The sequence below is a fragment of the Cervus elaphus genome, chromosome 16, assembly GCF_910594005.1.
Source record: "Cervus elaphus chromosome 16, mCerEla1.1, whole genome shotgun sequence".
Taxonomy (NCBI): Eukaryota; Metazoa; Chordata; class Mammalia; order Artiodactyla; family Cervidae; genus Cervus; species Cervus elaphus.
The window spans coordinates 1332279-1353340 of NC_057830.1; the positions used below are offsets into that span (position 1 = coordinate 1332279).

General features: G+C 46.2%; 1 protein-coding gene across 25 annotated transcripts in view; it reads right to left on the minus strand.

Annotated features, from left to right (window-relative positions):
• The window catches only part of MYT1L (myelin transcription factor 1 like), a 394736-nt gene extending 374027 nt beyond the window's left edge, over positions 1 to 20709 (minus strand). For 16 of the 25 annotated variants that reach the window (XM_043927243.1, XM_043927257.1, XM_043927258.1 and 13 more), the window contains exon 1: positions 20462 to 20709. In XM_043927243.1, the coding sequence (XP_043783178.1) occupies positions 20462 to 20513 (52 nt within the window). In that variant the 5' untranslated portion in view covers positions 20514 to 20709. Of the gene's footprint in view, positions 1 to 13652; positions 14117 to 15374; positions 15945 to 20330; positions 20399 to 20461 lie in introns of those variants that run through there. The other 9 variants (XM_043927244.1, XM_043927251.1, XM_043927252.1 and 6 more) reach the window with 6 other exon arrangements.
• Between the last annotated feature and the right edge of the window lie 353 nt (positions 20710 to 21062).

Here is a 21062-nt window from a genome sequence, read left to right on the forward strand (position 1 = left end):
CAGGGAGGCCTGGCGTGCTGCGGTTCATGGGGTCGCAAAGAGTCGGACATGACTAAGTGACTGAGCTGAACTGAGAGCAATAAAGGCGGTGCTGTGCTCCAGGTCTCCCCACCAGCCTCTCATCCGCCAGCAGGCTCGCTGAGCACCAGCTTTGTCCAATGTTCAGGTAGGAAGATGGGCCCAAAGGGCAGCACTCAGAGTCTCACAGGCGAGGCTGAACTATGACTTAAATAGCTGTCCATACAGGAGGGGAAGTGGGAAGCCTACCAAGATGAAGGCTGTAAAGCCTTGTGGGAGAGGGCTGGATTTCCTCTGGGAGAAACAGGAAGGACTCGAGGAAAGGAAGCCTGAGAACCAGCCTTTGATGAGTGGACAGAATGTGCCTGCGTGGACACCAGGGACAACAGCACAGCTGAAAGAGGGTGGGGGAGAGTCAAGCTCTTCATCGCCCTGATGATACGAAACTGACGAGGACAGGACCCGGGCTAGAAGGCAGACTTGAGAACAGGCAGGGAATGGCCTCACGTGGAAGCTGTGTGTTTGGGTTTAATCCTGGAGGAAACAGGAAGCCCCTGGTGCTTTGTGAGCATGAAAATGCCAAAGCTGAACTTTGGAATAATTCGTCTAAAAACGGAACGTAGCTGCATTTACAAGCATGAGTGAGAGCACGTGTGGGGGTGGACCAGCGGCCTCGGAGGGGACTGTGAGTCCAGGAGGAAGATAATGACAGTCTACTCCGCAAGAGCGGTGCAAGGAATGGAAGGGAAGAAACAGTTGGGAGAGCTATTTCCGAGACAGAATTGGCAGGAAGTAGCCACTGATTGGCTGCCAGGTTAATTATCTCAGAGAATAGCGCTGGCCTTGTCACTCAACCACACAAAACCCTCCAGTAATTCCCCATTATCTGCAGAACAAAGTCATAATCTCAGCGCTCGAGGACTCTTGGGAGGCATGACCCTCCGGGACCACCCCACCTGGCTTCAGGTCTGTCCTCTGTGGCCCCCCTACCTGGCAAGAAGCAGCCTCCAAGTCGTCCGGAGGCAAAGCCACATGCATCTCTCCCAGGAGATCTCCTCACCTTATTTCCCTGCCTGAATTTTCCCATCTGCTATAATTATCTGCTGAGATTTCCTTTCCTTTCGAGGACTGTCTCTGATACTATCTTCTTCACGTTATCCCACTCAAGCCCTGTTGACACAGCCCCCCTCTTCTTTGAGAAAATCATAACATGTAATTTGTGGTTCCTTACCATTTGTATCAAATTTTACATCACACTGGAGTCATTTATAAATTTGTATTTTCTTCCCTATTGGTCTATAAAATTCTGAAACCAGACAGGAGTTTTGATTTATTTTCTTACAACCGCAACATCTAATCCAATACAGAGGTGGTTAAAGAAAGGGGTGAGAGAATAATTATGTGAACAGCTTTCAGATGGAAGGGAGCTTCCAGGAGAAGTCCTCTACCCATAGCCGACAGAGTGAGCAAATAAAAAAACAGAAAATGGAAGGAACCTCCTACAAAAGACCTGCGGTCTCTGGACACACTGTCCCCACTGGGTTAAACGCAGAAGCTCTGCCGGCTCCTCTCCCAGCCCCGCTGACCTCTGCTTCGCCTGCACACCCCGGTCTGATCTGAACACGACCAGAGGGATCCGGTTTCAAGCCTGCAGATGACGGGTGAGGACCTTATGATTTTGATCAAAAGGAGGCTGCCGGTAAATCCTGGCCGACGGAGCGTGAGCCCACAGACGCGCAGCACACGTCTCACACACGCTTGTGTCCACCCTGCGCGCCGGCACTGATGCGTCCAGACAGGGACGGGGCCCGCAGCCCAGATCAGGTAGCTGCCCTGCCGCTTCTAATAAAGCCTCTCCAACTCCGCTGGTGTAACAGACAGGGGGCCGAGCACGCGAGAGGCTCAGGGCCGCGGGCCTCCGGCGGGTCTGGGGGAGGCGGCGGGAAGAGCGCAGGGTGAGGTTGATGTGAACGTGCACGCTGGAGCCGCGCGTGCTCAGACAAGGCCGGGCCCCCAGCCCCGCCCTCCCCGGCGGGTCTGACCCTGGTCAGGGGAGGCCGAGTGAGCCCCGTGTCCGCACCCACGAGGAGCTCAGTCCAAGTAAACACGTTGCTTGCCTACTGCGCTTCGAGCCTGCGATCTCCCCTAAGACACTTGCCGTTCAGGATCTGAGAACAGACACACTCCACCCAAGGAGCTGACTCTCTGCCCTGGGATTGCTTGGCCAATCAGCCCAGCAGAAACCCTGAACACCAGTGACCCAGCGTGCAGGGGCTTCAAGCCATTACTGGGGTGTGCCCACTGCCCTTCCTCGCCATCCTGAGGTCCTGCGGTGAGTCCCCGCCTTAACCCAGGACACGCGTGAGCCACGGGGCTGGGACACGTGCGAGCCGCGGTGCTTGAACAAAAGTGCTGAGGTTCTAACCGTGTGTGTGAGACAACGCTGCTTGGGTGAAGCGCAGGCTTGTGGCTGGCGGTGATGGGAGTGCATTCTGACCGCTGGGAGTGATGGAAAGAGAGTTTGCGGAAGGGGCGGAGCTAACGGGCTCCAGCGCGTGAGGCCCGTCCCATCAGGTCACCAGGGGTGACGCGTGTGCCTCGTCCCCGCTCTGCCCCCACTTAGCGTTGCCCACACTGCTTGCATTTCCACTGCTTCTTCCTTGGGTTTCTGACCCGGCTGTGTCCTCTCTTTGACCAACGAAGGACAGACCACAATTTACTCTCCCTGCACAAGAATACAGCACTTCTGGGCTTTCTAAGGTAGCTTTTCCCCGGAGGAGGGCATGGCAGCCCCCTCCAGTATTCCTGCATGGAGAATCCCATGAACAGAGGAGCCTGGTGGGTTACAGTCCACGGGGTCACAAAGAGCTAGACACGACTGAGGCGACTTAGCACAGGGAGCTTTTCCGGTAGTTTCATCCCATTATCCGTTCTTCCTATTTTTAGGTCCTGTAGAGATGGAGGCAAAGTCTGTATCCAGCTAAACAGGAACAGATGGGAGCATGTTCACTGCACCTTGGTGTGCAAGGAACGCCCCTGCCCGTGGGGGTCTCACCTGCACCCTGTGCCCATTAGGAGGGGCAGGACCCTGAGAAATGGGGTCATGAGAGGCTCTGGTCAGAAAGGGGGTGAGGGGAAGAGGATCAGGGTGGGGAAGGGCAGCAGAGAGGAGAGCATGTCTTCACCACACGGCTGGTGAGCTGCTGGTTGAGGCGCCTTGATGGAAAAGAACGAATGAAGCAGAGGAAATACACACTGTGGGTGACCGGGGTGCGGAGCGGAGCAAAATCAAAAGCATGGAATCGCATGAACTCAGCGCCTGAGAAATTACTCACACTTTCCTTTGCAGAACATACACATGTAAGTGATAAGACACAGGTTCTATACCCACAGCCTTTAAGGCATCAGTGAAGACTGGGGAAGCAAGTAGTGGCTTGTTGTTCAGTTCTATCATTTCAATGTCCCTGGCTCAGTAACGGCATGTTTATAATAAAAAAAAAAACAAACTAATAACATCTAGCACATGTTATGAAAATCTCAGTTGGTCTAGAAATGAAACTTTGGAAGCAGAAAGTGATCAGAGGTCCACGCGCCCCGGAAAGGAGCTCCTGGCACTCACTGCCTCTTGGTGTGGGGCGGGGACTTCCGGGTGGGCCCTCTGGAGGGCCTGCAGCTCTCTGGGCAGCTGTCTGCCTCATTTCAGCAGGGACTGAGAGCAGATGACAAATCGGGCATTCCGAAGGCTTCAGAGAAGCGTGATATTGGTTCATAAGGTAGTTTGAAATAACTATTTTTTGAAAAATTTTGCAAGAGTGTAAGAGGAAGGCTGAACATCTTTCTTCTGAGAGCCTATGTAGGAAGAGACCCTGTGTGACATCCTGCTGGGGCTCAGAGAACCTCTGGGACGAGGAGGATGGGCTCACAGGAGAGAGTCAGGGGTGGGCTCACCGTCCTCTGCCGCAGGAACGGGAGGGAGAACGCTGTGTGTTTTTTCACTCTAAGAGACATTCTGTGTCCCGTGAGTCATGCTCAAATTTGATCTCAACATAGAGGAGCAGGTATTACTAATTTGAAAGCCATAATGAAGGGTGAATTGCATGGCTTCATAATTTTTATGAACATGTTTGGGGCACAACCTGTTAAAGTCCTCTGTTAAAGGACTCATTATCATTTATCTGTAACATACCTCTCTCTGTGAAAAAAAGAAAAATCCTCACCCAAACATAGAGATTTCCAGAGCAAAGAAGAAATAACTATTCCCATTATTTTGTTAGATGTCTTTTAAGTATTTTATAAGACACCTCATGGAATTATTTTTGAATGTCATAAGACTTTAGTTAATCATTCAGTAGAAATGATAAACCTCTAGATAGTCATATATTTAGATCATATTCTGTAAATAAGTGCTGAATCTACTTAAAATCAGGATTGTTGGCCTAAACAAGTTCTGAATTATAGATATGGAGAATCTTCAATTACATTCATGTTTAATAAAAAGCTTTCATTTAGGGGGGTTATTTTCTTAAACAATATGGTATATATGCTTAATATATAATAACCTGAACCCTTTAATAAGCATATTATTTTGCCTTTCCCAATCATAGAGATAATAACAGTACCTGTAATCCTATAATTCTTGTGGACTTCACATAAAATCCTTAAGTAAGGCATTCCGTGCTGTGCGTGTTAGTATGAGCTAAGATTATTGTCATTACGATGCCTTCCGGATAGTCTATTTATATCAGTTTTTCATATAATATGGAACTTTTTAAAAAGATGTTTTTGTTATGGACCATTTTTTAAAGTGTTGAATTTGTTACAATATTGCTCCTGTTTTATGTTTTGGATCTTCGTTCCCCGACCAGGGATCGAACCCTCAACTCCTGCATTAGAAGGCAAGGTCTCAACCCCTGGATTGCCAGGGAAGTTGCAGTACTGAACGTCTTATCTTCTAAAAGGCTGGTCTTACTAGTTGGCCCTGTTTACAACATCCGCTGTGAATTAGAGCTGGAAGCAGCCAAAGTGGACGTCCTGAGCACTTTATTGCCTGTGAATGCTCCCCCCACCACCCCGGCTTTGGCTCAGTCCCCCTCTCCTCTGCCTCTGGAGTGAGACGCATATCCCAGCGCTCAGAGAGCAGTTCTGCATATGGCGTTCTGCACTCTGGATGGAGCGGGTTTTGTATTAAATGAAACACATCTTCATTTAAAATTTCCCAAAGGAGCCTCCTTGTAACAGCGACCTGGAAAGCCTTCTGTGACTCCGGGGGAAGCCCACGGTTCAGCAGGCGCAGGGAGAGCTGTCTGGCCTCACCTGTGGGGTGAGTCCCTGTCGTGTTTCCTCCCCCACGATGGACTTACGGCTCTGCTTGACCTCACTGGGGTATTTTGAGGACAATACTCAGCCCACTCTTTTAAACTGCTGGGCATGCCATTGGCAACCATGGTGAAAACCTGGTGTTTATCTGGGCCCACAGGATCTTGTTTGTCACTCTGGGTGCTTCAGGCTACTAGAAGTAGGACATGCATCGGATAATGGATGCTAGCTGCCAAAAATGTGCTGTTATTAACCTGTGTGTACCCGGGCTATTACTACTGTCTAAACAGTGTTTCTTAAAAGAAGGCGGGACAGAGCCAGTGGGGCCATTTCCTCCAGCAAGGAGCCCGCGATGCTGGCACAGTCGCTTTATTTGCCTGCACTGTGGCAGGCAGAGAAGACCCGCCACCCCGGGGTCGCGTGCAGAGCAGCTGAGCAGGAGTGATGGAGCCCGCACACCCCGCGGAGGCGTGAGCTCCACCAGGACGACTCGCCATGTGCCGTCACCACCCTGGGGTCCTCGCCGAAGCAAAATGAAATCTCGGTCACAGAAAAGAGGGAAAGACCTGCAGAGGAAGCTGGCTGTCAGCCACATGTCTGAGTTGGGCACACAGGCCAGCGACGTCCCCAGGTGACCGAGAAGCCTCTGATGGGGTGGGTCCGTCAGTGCTGCCGGCCTGAGCCATGCTGGGTGAGATTATCAATCTAGTGGCACCTCCGCTGAACTACCCAGCTGTTGGCCTTGGGCTTGCTTCCTGCTCTTCCCTATATATGACCCCAGGTAAGCAGCAGGAGGCGCTGCCCTCGGGCCGGGTCACAGTCCGCAGCCTGAAGCCCCACACTGCACAGTGACAGCTTTGCAGAGGAGGTCCTGCCCAGGAGTGGCAAATATAGAGACGTACAGTACTGGAACCAAAAAGGGGCTGAGGCTCGATGGAGTTCAGCCTTCCATTTTAAGAAAGGATCCCAAGACATCGGGGGCTTCTCTGGTGGCTCAGCTGTAAAAAAAATCCACCTGCCAATGCAGGAGATGTGACTTCGATTCCTGGGCCAGGGAGATCCCCTGGAGGAGGAAATGGCAGCCCACTGCAGTATTCTTGCCTGGGAAATCCCACGGACAGAGGAGCCTGGCTTGCTATATAGTTCGTGGGGTCACAAAGAGTCGGACATGACTTAGCGACTCAGCAAACACACAAGACACAGAGAGTGGGAAGGACTTGCTCAGAGTCACCCCTGAATTATAGGGAGAGCAGGACCAGGATGAGGGGGCCTTTGTGTGAGCACCGTCACAGTCAAATCAGCTAGGGGTGGAAAATCTCACTGGGAAAGTAAGAAGGAACATTGTTTTAAAAAAGGAAAAGATGACTAAGGATGACCAAAATGGGTAATATTGGGTGAAAATTCCCTCTGAGGAGTTAATGGGAAAGAGACTTCTGAGTGTCACTGGTCATCTATAACACGTTGGAGAATTAGTCAGAACCTAATAAGACAAGTGCAGTCTAACTGACATCGCCCAGCTAGAGCAGTGCTTCTGACCCTGGGAGAGCCCTGAGCATCAGTCAGGGGTCTGTCAGTGGTCCTCCCTTGGTTGCCTGGACACCCAGGGGCGGGAGCAAGTCGGATGCTGCTGTCCAGCCAGTGGGCACGTTCCCATTCGGGAGAAAGGGGTGAGGACTGGGGGGCAGCGGGCGAGGAACTGCTTTGTGCAGGGAGAGAACTGTGGACATGTGCTGCGGAAGCTTGTGTTTTCTGTACTATATACACAGAGGCCTATTTTTCTAATGCTGATGGCCCAGTCAGCACCCCTCACATTTAGTAATACCTCTGAAGCTAAAACAAATGACTCCATCTGCATATGAATCTGGAAGCCACAAAAGCACCAAGGATAGAATATCACTGGTCAAACAACACCTTGGACACATTCTGCCTCCGACCCCTGGATGTTGATAGCCATGAATATTTATCACAGGCTGAGTGTATTTTCTAACTCCTTCAAAATTTAACATACATGAAAGGCTACGTATTAAAAATGAGAAGTCACATCTAATCTCACAAACCTCATCATCCTTCCCATCCAGCTGACCCCACTGATCAGACACTGTTTTGATCATTAACTAGATGAACAGGTGGCTCAGCCCAGTTGTAAACAGGTGTGTTAACTCGGCCCTGGGGAGCACACACAACACTTCTTGGCTTGCACTGTGGGTGTGGGTCTCTTAGGGAAAAGGGTTGTTTTTGAGCTAACAAAATCCCAGTAAAGGCAAATTAATGGAAGAACATTTGGGCGGTGAAACTGCCTCCATGCTTGTTCTCAGGACTATGGAAAGAACTGCAAAAGACACTGGAAGATCCGTAACACAAAGTTCGTGGGAGATTCCAAGTGTTAATTCAGCACCAAGTGTGCCGTGCTCACCAGAGCACGTCACAAACGGGCCTGAAATTTATCTGAGCGAACCTACTAATGCTTCCACAAGCACCTGGCAGCCTCCAGCACTTTCACTTCTGTACAATCTCAGAGTTCCCTTCGGAAGTACAGACATGCAGCTTTCTGAGGTCTGAGCTACTTAAATTTCCAGACCTGAGAGGGTACACAACTCTAATTCTAATCTAACTTTCCTTTTACACGAGTTTTAAAATTCTGAACAGACAGACATGTTGGCCAGACCTGCCTCCCTGGGAACGTGGCGAGGCATCCGAGGGTCTGGAGGCACGGGCAGGTTCCGACCTGAATTCTCTCCTCTCCTCTCTCCAGGTCTCTCCAGCCGAGCGGCGAGCCTGTGGGTGCCCACGTGGCCGCCCTGCCCAGCTGCCCGCGTCAGGGCCAACTGCTGACGTCACAGACCAGAGTCAGAAGGCGCTGCCGTGGGAGGCTGCCCCGCCGAGCTCTGCACTCACCAGGCCTGCCTCAAGGGTTCTGCCCCTGGTCTCTGGGACCAACAGCTCTAAAATGTCCAGAAACTGCAAGACAGACACCTGACATTTACCAACACTCCTTCCTCAGAACAAAAATCTGTTTCCTGTTCTGTGCATCCTCATGCAAGCAAAGACTCACTCAACCACAACTATGAATCACACGGGGGCAGTGGACGAGGAGCCTGGCCGGCCACAGTCACGAGGTCGCAAAGAGTCAGACACGGCTGGGTGATGGATGCACACACATACAGCGAAACAAACATTAACACCAGCCACGAAGGGCGAGGCGCCCACCGCCCAGAGCCCTCCCACACTCAAGAGTTCAGAGTCCACCAGAAGGGGGTAAACTCAAATCGCATATTCAATTACATACAGAAATATGGTCATACAGTCCCATGCAGTTGAGAGCTGATTTTCAGAATGATCACCTGGGTCCCTGAAGTATTAATCATCTCAGAAATGGACATCAATGATTATCTTCCTCTTCTTATTAAGAAAAATGGCTTAATCTAATTCAAAACGTATTCAAGAAAAAGTAGACATAGAAGAATTGTGATTACTAAGTATATATTTATATATAATATAAATATAAAACATTATGCATGTTATATGTAATATAACATTTTACATGTATAATATAACATAAATAATAGCTATGTTTATATTTATATAAATATTCAAATATATAAATAAATTTATATAAAATTATTTGCAGTTTTTATTTATAAGTATATACTATAGATATACATTATATATTAACATATACTTATTTTATGTGTACATAAATATATGTATAATTTTATGTATATATGTAATCCTGACTCACTGTGGGTTAGGAATTCGTCTTAGTGCTACCTCTTTTGGGTCTGTACACAGTAGGTGCTCAATGCATGCAGGATGTATGAATTGCGCATTAATGTGCTAAAAGTGAAGGGAGGAGCTGAGTTTAAGGAGCTCTCTGTCTAATTTTCACCACTGACTTTGATATTTATTTCTTCCGGGGAAGACTGTGAAGGAGCCCCTGGACTGCCTATCCTTGTTACTGACTAACTAGACTGTTAAGAAACTTTAAAAACATGGAATCTAAACATAATTCATAAGTGTGCAAGTTGGGCTTGAGAGGAGGAGAACAAAAAGAGAACCTCTATCCTAGTAGCTGGAGTTCCCACCGAGGGAGACACGCTCCCCCGACCCTGAAGCCTGAGCCAGTGTCTGTCCTGGACACAGCAGCCTGGGTGCCAGCCCACGGCCCAAGCTCACTTGGTCATCTCTCCCTGGTCATCTCTTGGTCATCCTTGGTCAACTCTCCCCGCCTCTCTGGGCTCTGGGCAGAGAAAAAGCTCTGCAAAGAGCTCACGGGAGGGGCAGGGCTTCACTCATCACGTGGCGCTTGTCCACGTCACACTGGCCACAGGACACTAAGTCAAGGGCCACTTTCATTCTTCCGACAAGATGCTCACTGCCCTAAAAAGAGCCAGTGAGGAAAGATGCTTCCCCTTCAAAAAAGAAAGAAAGAGAAAAGAAAAAATAAAACCAGTCGCTCTTAAAGATAAACAGCACAGCGCTATTCCGGGAACTGTGACCATTTTTGCCAAATTCCACGACATGAGGTCAGATTTTTGAATCCAGAAAATGCAAATAAATTGTGACCTATCACAGTGGCCACTGAGGAATCAGTGTGCGAGGCAGGCAGGACTCGTGTGCTCCAAGTGCGGGGATCACCGCTTTCACGGGCCAGCAAGGGTGTCTGCAGAGAAGGCTTGCAAGGAGGAAGCCAGAGCCAGCTGCCACGAGCACTCGCCCCAGGACAGCTCCGTCCTCCCACCCTCAGCCTCATCACCAGTCCCCCCTCTTGCCTGCAACTGGTGATGAGCACGACCCAGACAACAAACAGCTGGAAGCATGCCAGAGGACCATACATCCGTGGTCTACCGTGCCCTCTTTAATCAACTTCCTAATTAAAAAATGCCATGCTGGCATGAGGTACAAAGGGAGTAGGCTTGGGATCTCTCACAAAATAGCATCCCTTAATCCTGAGGTTGTGGAAAATCTGTGTTCTTACAGATGTTTATGAGTTTTCCTGGTGCAGAGATAGAATCAATTTGCTTGCGCCTGGCCCTCAAGACATATTAAATTTATCCTGAAGGAAACTGGCTTCTGAAAAGCTCTTGCCCGGATGCATTAGGCAGGTGGGAGTTGCAGTGAACCGGAGGGTCCACTGGCAGATGCAGCACTGATTTCTGAATGCTCACCATCTAGCAGACAGCTCCAGAGCAGACGTGATTTGATGGCTCTCTATAGGGTGCCCCGCAGACTCGATTATTTCCACAACCAGTCTGGCTAGCATTGTTTCATGGCGACCACGCTCTGTGTTCTCAGCTTCTGTTCAGATGGCACGAGTGGGCCCGGGTACCAGGGAGGGGAGGGGGCCAGATTTAAAGCCAGTCTCTAAGGAGCGTCCATCTCTTTCAGGGCCCAGTGATATGGGAGGCCCTGTGATCGAGGGGGTAATTCTGACTTGTAAGAAACCATTCTGTTGACTGCCATTAAAATACACTGAGTCCAGGCATGAAGATGCTACTCAAAACAGTGTCTGGGCTAGAAATCCCCCAATAAAAATCTGCGTACACACAGCTATTTCTAAAATAGAAAACCAACAAAGCCCTACTGTATAGCACAGGGAACTCTGCTCAAGATTCTCTAATAACTTGAATGGGGAAATAATTTGAAAAAGAAGAGACACACGTATATGTATAACGAATCACTCTGCTGCACATCTGAAACTAACAGAGCGTTGTTAACCAACTAAACGCTGATATAAAATGAAAATTTTTAAACCTTTGTCAGTGTGCTAAAAAGAGCCGCTCACCCCGTAAATGATTAATCCATGAGTTGTTTGATTTAGCAACCCAAGTCCAACATCCCACACCTGAAAGCATCTCAAACAAATGTGCAACAATCTTGGGATAATTTTCTTTAAAGCCATTTTATGGCACCATCTAAGCAGCCAGACTTCAGTAAAAAAGCAGTCAGTATGCAACATTGTCATAAAGTTCCTTCCAACTGTATTAATGAGCACCCAAATACACCCAAAAGAGGTCTACATGGCACACACATTAATCCAATGGCTCAAATATGGTCAGCCTGCACACGCTTCCACACCGGCATTTTAAAAACACGTATATCCAGGCACTTAACAGAACCTTTGAAGAGATTAATTGCTGAACCCCTGGGACATCATAGCACAGAATTGTAAACAAATAGGTCAATAACCTTTCGAAAGAGAAGATATTGGTGCCCCTCTTTATTCCCCATCACCGGGAACCCACCGAAGAATGCCCACCCCCCTCCCTGACACAGAGACCACTCTTCCTCTTGGAATCAAAGGTGCCTGATTTCAGATTAATATTTTGGCTCACTGAACTTAAGAAATTTGCTATAAAAGGCTGCTTTTCTTTCCAAAGTTGATCTGCAACCTTAGAGCTAAACTGAACAGAGAGAAAAATGCTCTTGGAAACCACATTTTTCGATTAGGCACACATCACCACATTTCCAGCTCTGGGACCTCTCATTGTCTTTGCAGGCTAGCCCTTTCCAAGCCCATAGAGACAGCGTGCCCAAGAACCAGTGTGACAGAGTGGCATAAAGTAACTCTGTCAAGTGGAAACTAATATGACATAATTTGGGCCCTTAAAAAAGAGGAGCTAGACTCTCCCCTGAAAGGCAGCCAGGCACAAAGAGACCAGCGTGGTAGGTAACACTCCAGTGTTCCCGTCAGGATGAAAACAGACACGTTGAGGTTAAACATTAAAAGCTGATATTTTGCCCCAAGAAAGTTACAACCCATCATAAATCTAAAAGGAATTATTTTAATCTCAGAAGGTTTGGCTCAACTCTAAAATAAAATATAGCAATGGAAAAAATAAAAGAAATATCATTTTTGTCTAGGTAAGAGTTCATGAATTTATTTTGAAATAATTTGGTATCTAATATTGTTTGGGTTAAGTTTTTTTAAAAAGCCTCTATTCAAAACACCAGCAAATTCAAAATTAAATAGAAAAATGTTATATGTATACATACATATTCATTGACATAAAAATGGAAAATTCACCTGTTCTACAAAAACAAGCTCAGTGTGAATAAGCAGAAACTTCAGGTGTGAGTGGGAAAATGACAGAAGCCAACTGTTAGAAGTGGCATATAAAGGGTTAACATGTTTTTCAATATCTTATGTTTGAGGTTTAGGTTCACTGAATGTAGTTTTCTTTTCTTTTCTTTTTACCTTCTCTAGAAAGGCATAGTTCTGTTTTGTTCTGTTTTAAACAGAAGAAATGATCCTCCAAAAAGTTGCATTTTTTTTTTCAAATATTCACTGTCATTGTCTAAAGCAAACAGCTGAAGTAAAGCAACTCTGTAAAAAAAGATAAGCCTCAAAATAAAATTCCTAAGTGATTTGTAATATTCAAGAAACTACAAAAAGACAGTTAAATGATGATAATTTCTACTTAAGTTCTACCTTAAAAGCAGATGAAATAATTAGGTCAGTTAAAATGAAAACCTTACCTTTTAAGGAGAGTGGGAATTGTGAAAACAGGATAGAACTATTTACCAGTGAATTCCCTGAGATGAAAGTATATTTAACTAAATAGTAAAACACCCATATTGCAGCACTAGAATCACAGAATTATATAAGAAGTGTGTGTCAGTGATGACAATAGAAAATCGGAATTCCTGCAGGCTACTTATTTCTCAACTCAGAAGACTGGTTGTAAAAACAGTCTCCATTTTTCTGAAAGCACTGAAAGTATCAACTTGTGCTAATTTTTCTCTCTCCTATCTGCAGATTCTACAGATCAACAGAAACTTCAGTTCGATTTGAAAATCTCCAGTAAGTTGCTGGTTAAATTAGCTAAAATCTTCTTCCAGCTAGGAAAAATATATACCAGTCAAAACTAATTATGTCTGGGCTTTCATTGAAACAACATTTGCTAATTCTACTGGTCTGGATACACTGCTTCAGAAAATATTAATTAAACACATTGAATAATGGCTGCTGTAAATTTCGGAAAACAATAATCTCTAAACAGTTCATGTTCGCTCCAGACGTATGCACAGGAAGATGGACGAAGCAGCTGCCCCCAGCAGCAGCAGCCCCGACCCTTTTGTTGGCCAGCTCGGGAGTTGAACTTTGCTGCACTTTGGGGAGCAGGGCCGAGGCTCCGGACACCACCAGGAGAGCTGGACGCGTTTACCTGGAGGGAACGGCCAGGAGGGACCCGGACAGCCAGGGCCAACCCGGCGGTCCAGGCGCGCGCCCCGCGCCCGCATCCCAGGGCATTCCCGGGCTCCCCGGCCTCGCCGCCGGCTGCGGGCGCGGCCACCCCGCCTCCGTCTCGGGGACTCACCCAGAAGCTCTCAGCTGCTGCGGCACTAGCGGCTCCCCCGCTTCTGCGCGCCCCCCGACCGGCGCCGCGCGCCCCTGCTCTAGCGGCGCGCGCACGCGGGGCCGCGGCTCCCCGGCACGCTAATCATTCTGCCACTGCCACATGGACACAAGTGGCGGTGCTCTCGGACTGGAAGCTCGCAGCCTGAAGTCGGAGATGGAAACCAGTGAGTTGACAGCGCGGGGCGACGGGGCCGGGGCGGGGGCCGCCGAGCGCCATCCGCAGGGCCCGGGGGCGCTGGGCCGCCGCCTCCTCTCTGGCCGCCTCCGCTAAGCTCGGCGCGGGCACCGCCCGCCCCCGGCCCCGGTCCGGGGGACGCCGTCACCGGCCAGGTGCGCTTCACGCTGGGGCCGTGGCTCAAGCCGGGGTTCTAGCCTGGCTGTTGACTGAGCCCGCAGCACAGCCAGAGGGGCTTGGGGTGCGCGCTGTGCGCTCCCCGCTCGGCGCCCACAGGCCCCTCGGTCTCCGGGGCGCAGTGTGCGGCATGTGCAGTGCCGTATTTCATGTAATAGGCGAGAGCGGAATACCCGAGTCAGGCTAAGAACAGCCCTCTGGGGGGGGGGGGGGGGGGGGGGCGTGTGTCTAAATATACCCCCCCCCCCCCACACACAGCGCACACACACACTGATGGCTGATGGTAAAGCCCCCCCACACACACACACACTGATGGTAAAGACCCCCATTTCCCCCCCACGCAGGCACACACACACTGATGGTAGAGGCCACACACACGCAGCACACACACACACACTGATGTTATGGTCAGGACACACTATGTCCAAAGAAACCTTAGAAAGTCAACTGAAGCAACAGCATCTTCCACGGCCCTGCTCCTGAGCACCAAAACAGCACAGAAAGACGTGCCAAGCCTGCTCACCTCCCCCCGCCTCACTTCTTCAAATGAGAGGGCAGTGACCCCAGAGTTAACGCCAATGGACTCTTAAAATCTCTTTCGGGTTGCCAACCGCACTATGTTCTATTTCAGGGTGAGCTGCTTCTCTCATGTTCTTTACAAACAAAAGACACAGAACTATTCTTCTAAGAAAGTTAAAATATTGTCAAGCTTTTAGCATGGCTGGAAGAAAACAAATGCCAGGAAAAGTTTTATCTGAGAAGGCAAGAGCAAATAAGATTTCACAACACAAAGGGGAGCATGGATACATGACTTCATTAGCATCTTTCCAGTTTAAAAAAAAAAGTGCTGATTTTATAAATGGCTTCTTGGGTCTAGCAACAACTCTTCTACTCCAGGGGTAACCACACCACTGCCCTCTCCACAAGCCATCTCTCTTAGACACTCCCCACTCTGAAAGGCCATATGAAATCATAGCGGCTACTTAGCCCCTCCCACCCTCCCTGGACACTGGCCTCGAATACACAGACTCCTGTTTGACAACAACTCCAGGCAGCCTGCACGCGTGCCTGGCGCCCACGACCACATTATGCTGGAGAAGAAGCTCCGCTGGAGAAAGGGTCCATGGTGGGCTCATCTGGACACCAAACCAGGCGATTTTAAGAACTGTTATCATTTGTCATCAAATAAGAGCTGCAGATGGCCAGGTACGCAAGGAAGCAACTATCTGTCAGAGTACCTAAGAAGCCAGGTGAAATAATTCTGAAGAGCTGCAAGTGGCCCCAAACAGACGCATCCTAGGTAACCTTTAAGGAAGAAGAAAGAGGTACCTTTGGGTCGGAGAGTTGGGGCCCTTTGGCACAGCCCGGCTCCGCAGCCTACTTCTCCGCTCTTGCAGGGCTGAGTCTGCCTCGGAGAGCCCGGGGCCCATGTTGACCCCACTTCCCTACACGAGGCCACTCCATCGGGCCCTTCCCTCCAGCACAGCCGCCCCGTCAGCGCCCCTGCCCCGGCAGAGGGGAGGGCACAGGCACCGCGGTGATAAACCACTGCGGGAGCTCCCGGAACAGGCGCTGACTGTGGTTTCCGTGGGAGGAGGCTCAGAGGTCCCAAGTCGCCGAGAACACCTCCCTCTGGCTTTCAGAGGGGATTCCTCCCGTCCTGAGCCTCCTGCCTGCCCTCTCGGGACCAGACATCCTGGTTAGCACCGGGGTTACTGCCGCCTGCCCGTCCAGCCCTGCTGGAAGCCACTGCGGTCTGAGAGGCAGGCACGTTGCGAGAAACTGCCTGGTGCCATCCCGGCTCCTCAGCACAATGCCCCTCACGCTTCGGCTCAAACACTTCCTCCCCCTCCCAACTTTTCCAATAATCACCACGTGGGGAGCAGGGTTTTTTTTTAAAGAGATATATTTTAGGATAAATTTCCTAACCCAGCAGCCCAACACACCAATGCTAATCCATGTCTCCTCACATAGTAAATAAGCATTTACACGTTCTCTGTAGTTTTTGATAGCACCTGGCTTACATTTTCTCTGCCATCTCTCACTACTTATGCAGATGCCCCAAGGACTCATTATGATGTCAAAGCTTAACACAGTTTCATTGTGAAAACTGGCATAGAAAAATCATCGTGTGTGCCTGAACAATGCAGGTGTGAGAGAGACAGCGAGAAGAGGGGGAAGCCAGAGAGACAGCTAGGGACAGAGTCACAGACAGCAGACAGGAGGGGGCGGGGAGAGGGGGATGGAGAGACAGAGAGAGGCAGAGACGCGGAGGACACAAAGCCCCTTCCCGCTGAAGCCACTCGGCCTCGCGTACAGCCCAGGGTGAGAAGAATGTGTGTCTGCCACCTTAAACTAACCTGACGTTGAAAAATCATACAGTAAATTACTATAAAAGTATTTGCCATTATTCCTTGTACAAGTTATGACCATTATAGGCAGTGTTTTTCATTTGTGGGGTATGCCAATTTAAAAAAAAAATATATATATATATATACACACACACACATATATATCTGTCACACATAGTATATACATGTGATTTACCCTTTACCGCTTCAAAATAAAATTTTTTAAATATTTTTTTCTTTAAGTTTGTGCTATCTTTTCTCTCTGAACTAAGTGTAAATCAATGTCAGGTAAGGGTTATGGGAAAGATCACACTATGATGAAACTTATTTGGTGAAAAATATGTTAATTATTTTCAAGTTTTTGTTCAAGTTTATCCTCTATTACCCTTTTCTAAGGCATGCTACATGTTTTTTCAAAGAAAATTTTTAAAAAGGCATTTATGAGAAAAAATTTGTTTTAAATCTTGGAAATAAGAACATGCATAATACTATTGCAGTCAAATTATGATGCAAACAATTTGGTTGTTAGAATTTAGGAAAACTGAAAATCTCCTTCTGAATCTGCCACTCATTTGCTTCTTAGGCGCAGTTCTGGTGAGACCTTGCATCAAGGCAGACCTCATGGTTAAAGCACTAGGTGCATTTGACAGGCTGGTTATTGACTGGAAACCATAGTCCTGGGCTTCAGGGGCCATTCAGCCACACCACATTCCAACATCAAGGAGAGGAGTCATTACCGGAAAGTGTCTTTCTAGTCACTCTTACCCCACTGAACGGGTTTCTTAATATAAAATTTCTAGGAGGAAATACAATTTTAAGTTGTCCAAAGTTAAAAATATAGCCACCAAATTGTTTAATGAGTAAAAGTATTTTAGATGATATATTTCTACAAACAATATCTTTCACTGAAATTAGATTGCCCCACAGGTAGAGTTGGAAATATAATTTATATATGTGACTTTGAAAGCATTTTTTAGACAATAAAATGAATTTTCCTCAGAGAAATGGTTGGATTATCTATCAGACATGTAAAATATTTCTAAAAGCAAATCACCAAATAATCAGATTATTAACTCTAAGTTTTGAGTTTTAAATATAGTTTTAACAAATAGAAAAACTTTAAAAATCTTTGAGGCCACAAAAGAGCTCATTTCATTCCTTTATCTATAGAAATCTGGTGTATAAAAGAGTTGCAAAGCATCAGACAGTGAAATAATTGGGTGTATTCAGTAATGAATTATGAAATGTAAACATTTCTGAGAGTGCAAAAAACAAATGTTAGGTGAAAAGTAAATTAGGTTGAAAATATGACAGGAACAATGAAAGTAATATATTGAAGAAGTCCAGTCTCTGAAAAATATTCATATTTTCCTAAAATCATGCTCATAAAATCCCAAGAAAATTGTATAGTCACACTACTGTAGGAATTTTTGTACACCACACATACATGGTCACAAGTTATTGGGCCTTCAACCTTGATTTCAGTATCTAACACAAATTTATAAAATTGGCCTAAGTTTTGCTGGAGAATGCAAGTTTAACTCAAGAGAAGTTGAAATATGTGTTTTATGTGTACTTTCTGCCTTACTGGCTCATCTTGGTAATTCTGGCTCATCTTTTAAAAAATGAAATTTTATCAATAGTTATGTAATAGTTTTCCATTTGAATAACATATCCACATTGTTCACAGTTTTCCAACTCACAGCTGCATATATGCAAGTAATTTTGATGAAATCCTGTCTGGTAATTTGAAAAGTAGGGTAAAAATTTTATGTGCAAAATAAAGGTCTGGAGATTGCCAGTCTTTTCTGCCCCACTCCTCAGAACATCCTGTTGTGGCCATACAGCCGTCTCCCCCTTCCACCTCCATGAACAGAGTCATTAAGGTGATGAAACCGAGCCCGTTCTCCACTGCCAGTAAACTGGGAGGAAGTCAGTCCCAGCTGAACGTAATTGCTATCAGCAGCGGACAGCTCCCGGTGCTGAAAGGGAAAGGGCCAGAGCTTTGCTCACAATAGCTCACTCAACAGCCTTTAAAAATCACAGCAAAACTGAATGAGGTGGCAAGTGCTCTGGCTGAATAGCACTGTCTGCAGAACAATGGCAGCCAACCCCAAATCCTACTATAATCACATTAATGAGATTAATCAGTGAATTAGCAGCAGTCAAATGTCAGGGAGGCAAGGAAGAATCCAACCAAGATTGGTAATTAACTTTTTTTGTGTGGGGGGGGGGGGGTAGGGGGTCAGAGAAAAAAATCAACTTTGCTACCTCATAGGTTTCTCAGAAGTTGACAATTTTGCTTCACAAATCTGAAGACTGTATGTACTGATCAAGAGGCAACAGCATAATCCTTCATGTTATAACATAAATCCAGGTATCATATTACTGATGCTTAAAACACAGCCCTCCGAGAAACATGATGTCACTTTAAATAATCTTCATAAACTATGAGGCTTTTACTGTTTTGAATTCTCTAAATGTAAAATTGATTGTTAAAAAGAATTTCTCTAATACTCAAGCTAAAATATAAAAAAAATGGCTGATTAAAGGGAGGATTATATAACAGCTACTATTGCTTCTGAGAAGTCTGTAATACTGTGGGGAGAGTTTTAAAAGTGCCACCAAGTAAAGAGCTATTATACAAACATATCAGTTCTGGTCTATTGTATTTGATAAAGAAAATGCACTGCTATATACAACTTTATGGAGAATTTTGACCAATTGACCTATTGCTCTTGAGGTGATAGAATCATACACTTCTCTTTCGGTCAGTTAGAAAAAACAAACTTCCTTTTTTTTTTCTAGAAGGTATCACTAACATGTATTATGTACAATCCACACTTTGGATTCAAAGTTCTTAAGAGGTGAAAACTTACAGGTATTAATATATGAGTGGTGCTGTTTTTTCAAAAAGGAATGTTGTGCAAAAACCCTTTTTCTAATTTGTAAAATAATCCCATTTCTATCTGTTTATGTTTTATCTAGGGAAAACATGCCTTTATTTATCATTTAAAAAGCCACATGACTTTCATAAAGTTGAACAATTAGAAAGAAAGCCTCCTTTATGCCTGTAAGGGTGGTACTAGGGTGCTTTTGTCTATGAAGTTAGTTTTGTTCAGTAAAAAATACAAACACTTACACCTAAAATATCCTATTATCACAAACAGTTTTACTCTAACTAAATAAGTAACTTAAAATTCTATAGATCTTTATCATTTTACAGGTACAAGAAATTATCATGGTTAAATAAATACTAAATTCAAAATCAGAGCTCTATATTTTTAATAACTAGCCATTATATGAATATTTTTATGTGTCTATATTTATGGCTTTATTCTTATCTAGTTTGAAGATAAAATTTACAGCTTGAACTTTTAGTTTAGTAATTTAAGTGGTGTTAAAGGCATATTTCTGTTAGAAATGAAACACTATTTCATTACCATGAACTTGAAACATTTCACTTATAGTTCAAATTTTTTATTTGAGTTTCTCAATTTGAATCATCTAAGTCAACTTTCTTACCACTAGGACAATATAACATGACATCCAGAATATCTAATGCTTTAACAGCCTTTGTTTAAAAAAAAAAAAATGACTTGCTTTATTTGCAACATAAAGTAATCCAGTAAAGTCTCTGGGAAGTTTTTGTTTCAATATCTGCATATCATCCAAGTACAGTTCATGCAGCAAGGTCTTTTTTTATAAACAACATCACAGTTAGAGCATGCAACATAATACCCATTTTGCTTTAAAAAGAGACTTCTGTGGATTACAAACTCCTAGCCGGGGAACATGTCAGCTACCAGCCATGCTATAAAAATAACTTTAAAAAGGAGCAAACAATAGGCATTACAGCCCCAGCCCTTGAACTCCGGTAAAAACAGATCCTGTCCACTAAGTCCCCAGAATTAACCTAACGAAGACCACGTACCTCACGACATGACCACAGCCGCTCACAAGTGAGACAAGCTCAGGGCTGGCGACTGAGCTGGCTTGAAAGACAGAAAGCGAGCAAGCCCTAGTCCACCCCAAGTTTGAAAGGAGGATGAGGAATATGCCTACCACCGAGACGCAGAAAAGGCTGCTTTTTGTCTTCAGTGAGTATTGATATCATAACCCATTGTCCAGGGAATCAAAAAAAAAAAAAAATTAAAAAGCACCCACCAACAAGGAGTGCAAAAACCAGGGGGGCTTCAAGGAGACGGCGAGGAAAGCGCGCTTCCTGTCTAGTGTGCAGTGGCTTTAGGGAGAAAAAATGTCGCCCGGGCAGGAATGACAAATGCAGTACGCCAGGCTCGCGGGCCTGAGGGACCCGCTTCCCTTCCACACACACCCCGGTGCACACTCCCACTCATCCTCTCGATATGCTTTTTTTTTCCACATTTTTTTCACGAGCTCCAAATCCCCGGCATATGACCTTCTGTTAAATAGATAAAAAAAAATTGCTTATCAGTCATGCAAATGAGCCTGAATTCATTTTCCACAACAGATGGCCTCATAGATAATGATGATGGAAGAGGGAAAATTGAACGCCTCTCACGAGGTGGCCATGGCAACCGAGAGCAGAATAATATCAATAATAAGCTCACTGCATAATAAGGTTGTCAGTCCCACAAATCAAAGTCTCCAGCTAAATCAGGTACACCTCCCCAGCCAGTTACCA